At 45.1% G+C, this 6000-nt stretch overlaps 1 protein-coding gene across 6 annotated transcripts in view; it reads left to right on the forward strand.

Annotated features, from left to right (window-relative positions):
- Nucleotides 1-5654, forward strand: part of bnc2 (basonuclin 2) — a 233773-nt gene extending 228119 nt beyond the window's left edge. For 4 of the 6 annotated variants that reach the window (XM_090187763.1, XM_036933757.2, XM_090187764.1 and 1 more), the window contains one exon: nt 3078-5654. In XM_090187763.1, coding sequence (XP_090043889.1) covers nt 3078-3909 — 832 coding nt within the window. In that variant the 3' untranslated portion in view covers nt 3910-5654. Of the gene's footprint in view, nt 1-1696; nt 1771-3077 lie in introns of all 6 variants that reach the window. The other 2 variants (XM_090187765.1, XM_090187766.1) reach the window with 1 other exon arrangement.
- Nucleotides 5655-6000: the final 346 nt, after the last annotated feature.

Here is a 6000-nt window from a genome sequence, read left to right on the forward strand (position 1 = left end):
ATGTGTTACCCAACCCCTCGATCATCCTCCCACCTCTGCACTCCAAACCTCATCACATAGCAACCCCACATGACAGCAGAGGCAAAGAACCATCAGCGTCAGTTTAATATGACTTCACTTTGCTCATTACGACTCATTTAGACAGTGCGCACACACACACACACACACACACGGTACAGAGGGAAGGACAGGGCCATTGGAGGAGAGACGGGAGCCTAAAGATGATTAACGTTGGCTGGGACAGACGCGTTAGCTAGCTAGCCTCTCTCTCTCCATCTCCTCCTACTCTGCACAAACAAAATGGCCTCTCAAGAGGCCTCCCCCGTCTTTGGGCGAAGATGAGACTGTCAATTTGGTTTTCCTGCCACGTTACTGGTCATCAGGGAGGGAGAGGTGGAGAAGGGAGTGAGGGAACGAAGGAGTTTGGTTTGGGGGGTAGAGGAATGGGGAAGAGGGGGAGTGAAATAGTGGTGGCAGAGTGATGGAGACAGGGAGATGGGGCAGAGAGGCTAAATCTGATAAATGAAGGAATCTGTGTATGGCCTCTAAATGAGGAAAATATAACCCCAAGAATATAACTGCAGCCTGACACACTTCCAGTGAATATGTTTAGCGATAGGGAGGAGATGCATCTGTCACCGGTGCAGGTGAATTCCTCAGCAAAGTCTATTCAAGCAGCCATTACTCACACCATATTCCACAGGCTTGAATTGTTCCAAAGATGCAGATGAACAATCTATTTATTTATTTGAAACAGTAATCACTAATTGTTTGATTACTCAACACATCTTTTTTTCCCTCAGGGTCAGAATGTGGACTTTGTGAATGACAGTATAAGGACCAGAAGGGACATATACATGTAGAATGTAGATGGGCTGTGTGTTAATTATTCAGTTGTGGTCTTGATATTGTCATCTAGTATAAATGCTGATATCACAGTAATGACATATGGCTGATGCAGTAGTACTTAGTAATACTGTAGTAATTCAGGGTACTTACTGCCTGGCACTTTAGCATGTGTTTTAACCTCATCAGTCAGGGAGCCATGGCAGACTAGAGCTTATGAGCAGTGTGTGGGGTGTGGCTTTAGGGGTGGAGACATGTTGCAAAGGACCCGCCTACCTGAGCATCATCAACAGCATACAGCCCAATCACATCAGCTAATGCCATAGCCTGTTGGCATCCCCACTAAAAACAATCAACAAACCAATCAAATTGAATGTAATCGATGTAGCAAAATATCTAGACCCAATTGTTTGTTTATTGGTTGTGGAAACAGTCATTTCTCCATCTAGACAGGGATACATTAGTAGAGACAATGAGTCATGACTATGGACCATAAGATAACACCATCTGTGTATCAGACTGTTATCATAGGTTAAAAGAAGAGAGCTAAGAATTTCCATAAGTCTCAGAACATGGATGTACTGTATATTCTCTCTCTCTCTCTCTCTCTCTCTCTCTCTCTCTCTCTCTCTCTCTCTCTCTCACACACACACACACACACACACACACACACAAGCTTGCGCGCACAGGCACACACGCGGCAGTGACAACCACGGCCAATCGATTCTCCCCGCTCCTCGATGCTGACAATGCTCAAGTGGACGGTGCTCCTGTTTGCTTCCTCTTGTAACACAGAAAGAAAGGGGTCCCTCCATTCCAATGAATGTATACTATTTTTACCCTCTTGCAGGAGAATGTCCGATAGGGAACTAAATAATTAAAGGCCAGGGACCCTTTTTGACTGCATCAACCATGGCACTGCTGGTAAGCTCTACTATACATTGTGAATCCATTTGCCCTCGTCCTGTCCTGCCAAGGACGTCTGTTTTTAGTTTGTCACTCCCTCCACCGTGCCCCTTGCCTTGCATGAAACCCCTCATATTTAAAAGCACTGCTTGATATTCCTTAGTCATTGCTTACTTTTGTTTAATTTCACTTTAAAAGTCTTGATTTCATTTGAAAAGTCCCCTAACATGTTGTATTGTGGACAGTGGGATGTGTATACTGTGCCACTTCCATATCTGGCACCAGTTATTACACACTTATGTTTACCTTTCTTTGTCCATTTTATTGTGACATTTGCTGTGGTGGAGCCTGCATCCCTCCCAGTCTGAAATGGCAACTGTGGAATTGGAGGGAAGAGGCATTGAATTTGAGCTGTCAAAACACATTTTACCTCACATCTTTTGGCATGGCTTTGCAATGCAGACTGCTACACCTCACAAACAATACCCTTTAGCTCTAGCAAGCTGTAGCACGACACCAGATCCAGGCTTACACTTCCTTGTTGTGAATTCGATGGCGGTGGCTATGCGTTATGAGATACTACTGCTCTCTGTGTGATAAAGCGGACATTTTTATTTCTTATTAAAGCGAAGGGGATACATGGGGATCATATGTTTAAAAAGGGGAGGCCTGATTAAGCCCCTTCCAATGGGGAGCCAGTGTGATAATGCTGTCGGAGATCTAATACGCTATCCACTTTCCCTCCATTATCGCATTACCACAGCTCCAATCAATTGATAAACTCTCATTCAATATGGTGGAGTATTTAATTGAGTCAGAGTCTATTGGATTTGCAGCGGAGCTGTGCTAGACGTGCTGACTGTGGTAAACACCGTGGCGGGGTGCTCTCGCCACACCGCGTTAGACCAGTTAGGGGAACGTTAAGAGAAGGACAACGTAGCTTCCTCTTGATAGGTTAAGTAAGTAAGGTAAAGAGTGAGGAGAGGTTTAAAAGGTGAATCGTTTAGTAGTTATTTTGTCTGGCGTGAGGTCAGGGGTTAGTGAAGAGGAAAGGAAGAGAGGAGGGTTATTGAAAATGTAGTGACTGATACAATAGCATTCAAATACTTAGAACTCCAAGCATAGGTGCATGTGTTGGGCGAGACAGAACACATGTTTTGGAATGCAAAATGTATCATCTTTCTAAAAAGATCTGAGAATGTTATCATTCCAGTCATTGTTTAAAGCGCTGAAACACCATTTTGCTTGATTTGACAACTTGTTTAGCTATTTTCTTATGAAAACGATCTCTCTCTACCTCCCCCTTCATTATGTCTTTCCACCAGGCACAGCTCCAACATCAACCTGCATCGCAAACTGCTTACCAAAGAGCTGGACGACATTGTCCTGGACCCCCAACTCACGCCACTGCCCAAGGACCTGCGCGCCGAGTTCCTGGCTAAGATCTACGCCGGGCACCACTTGGGCCTGGACGCCATGGCAGGGGCGGGCATTGGCGGCGCCAGCCTGGGGGGAGGAGGGCTGAACCGTGACGCCAGCTCCCCGGCAGGCACCGATTACCCCCACCACCACCCCCTAAACCATCACAACCACCACCACCCCCTCCACCACCCCCTCACCAACGGCTTCTACCACCGCAGTGGCCCCCCAGACGACTACATGGTGCTGGACCTGAGCACCGCGTCCAGCGTTCAGTCCAGCGGGTCAGTCCATTCATCACGCCAGTCGGACGAGGGCAGCGACGAGGGCATCCTATTGGATGACCTGGAGGAGGGAGGGGTCAGCGACGGGGAGGACTGCTCCCAGCATGCCCCGGGGCAGGCAGGGGCCGGGAGGCGGCGGGACCAGGTCGGCGAGGGAGGAGTCGGAGGAGGAAGATCGGAAGAAGGTCTGACCGGCACCGACCCCTCCTCTTCGCCGACCGTCCTGTCTTCCACCGGTGGAAGTGGTGGGATCCTGTGCAGCATCTGCCACAAAGTGTACAGCAACAAAGGGACCCTACGCGTGCACTACAAGACTGTCCATCTGCGCGAGATGCACAAGTGCAAAGTGGCCGGCTGCAACATGATGTTCTCCTCGGTGCGCAGCCGCAACCGCCACTCTCAGAACCCCAACCTCCACAAAAACAACGTGCCCTTCACCACCATGGTAGACTAGCCCAACCCCCTGGCCCTCGTCTGGCCAACTCTAGTCCTTTCCTCGACTCCCTTCTCACCCCAAACCATGAGCTCTTACCCCCAGGAACTACACCTTACCACCCCTAGACGTCATGCACCACAGTTCTCTTTCCCTTCGATGAGATCCAGTGACTATATACAGTAAGCGTTGACTTTTGACCTTTCCTTCTTTGGAAGAACGAGGATGAGACACTTGAAGTGTCTTTATTCCAAAAACTGGCCCTGCCGGTTTCCCATAAACCCCATGTCCTATTTCCCATATGTCTTTGTTTTTGTCCATCTCCAAAGAATCTATTCAAACTCTTATTTGTGACTGTTGCCTGCAGAAATGATAAAAATATAAATCTTCTTGTTGTATTTGTGTAATGATAGCTTTTAAAGGAAACCCCATACAAGAGCATGACTGCTTCATTTGTAAATAATATGTCCCAAGAGGCTATTGGTGTAAAACAATTGTATTTGATGGTTGTTAGCTATTTTTGTTGGTTCTCTTTTTTGGTTTTTATGTTACAGTACAATACTTCCAGCGCTAAGGTAGGCAAGAAAGAGGTAGCATCTTCACTAGCTTGACTCATTTATGTTAGTTTAAAAACCATTTTTAAACTGAGAAGGAGAAGAACTAATGATCATGTGACTTGTTGTATCTACTTGTTAGATATGCGGAGGTTGCCGGCATGCTTTTTTTTTGGGCTCCTACACCAATATCATTCTCTGTTCTTTTGTTTTTGTTATCATTTATAGCTTTTACTATACCAAGTCAGTTTTTCGCACTTTGCAACTATACAAGCGGGATGTGTAATATTATTACAAGGACTTGTTTTTGGTTTCCGCGATGTTCGGGGTCTGAGACGGCCACAGTGCCAAGGGGAAATGACTTAGCATACTTGTGGCAGGTTGATTTTTTTTTGTTGCACGTGTTCAGTTTCAAAAACGCTATTTCACAACAAAAGACCCATATTTCTCCTGAACGAATCCAAACATCCGGCCCATTTACTCAAATAATGGTATTCAGGAAAAGTCTAAGTATTTCTGCTCTACCAGATACAGTAACGTGACTGACCACAAGACAGCTGCTGGTTTTCAAGGCAGAAGATTTAAGTATTGAGGAATTTAGTTTGTGTTATTTTCATTTCAAGGAGTGTAAACCCAGTGTGTGACTGTAATATCACAGTACTTGGCTACAGAGGTTGAAGTAGGCTAATCTTTCTACTGCATGTGGTATTTGTGACCTAAAACAAGCGTTGGTTGAGTGTCCTATTATTACATACACGTTTCCATGCAAAAAATGGCCATCCTATCAGAAGTATTGTGAATGTCACATTGATTATAAAACAAAGAAATAGTCCTTAAACTGTGACCAAAAGAAGCATTGGTTTTTAAAACATCTATAATTTTCCGCCATACAGTTGTACTTTAACTTACACACCCCATAAGTTGATATGATGCACTTGAGTCTTAAGCATTTTGCTATATTTTTTCAGTATTGATTTCCATTGCTGATTGTCAGCTTCAAAGGTGAACTCTGTGAAACTCTGTCGCCATTGCCTGGCTGTTATTTGCAGCCATTTTCCTTGTTTCCATACACATCTTAAGGTACAAATGTTTCAGATAACTAGGCAAAGTAGCCAGGGGAAGGGGTATTTATTGGCGGGTGATGTCATCTTGATGCAGATGTCTTGTCCAATATCAATTCCTTTTCTTTTTGAAAGAAAAGAAAAAAAGAAAGACAGATCGGTCTTCATTTTGAGTCTGTGCCCTTGAGTTGATGGTTATTATTGTGTTTTTGTCGTGTTACTATGGATGTGAAAAAAATTGAGAGCTCCTCTTTCTTGATTGGTGCTTATCTAAAGGGGATAAAAACGCACAGTGTTACGTGGTATACAGTATTCAAACCCCCGTTATATCCATGAAAGTGTTGGACAGTTTTTTTTATGACTATTTTGCAATGGGCATGATGGACCCTTTGATGGACACGTTGGTGTAAACTCTTAAGACTTCTCCTCTCTCTACCAACCTCCACGACACTGGCAGCAGGCTTCACCCCTCTCCTCTCTCTACCAACCTCCACGAC

Source organism: Oncorhynchus mykiss, chromosome 10, assembly GCF_057628025.1.
Source record: "Oncorhynchus mykiss isolate SJ-2025 chromosome 10, ASM5762802v1, whole genome shotgun sequence".
Classification (NCBI taxonomy): Eukaryota; Metazoa; Chordata; class Actinopteri; order Salmoniformes; family Salmonidae; genus Oncorhynchus; species Oncorhynchus mykiss.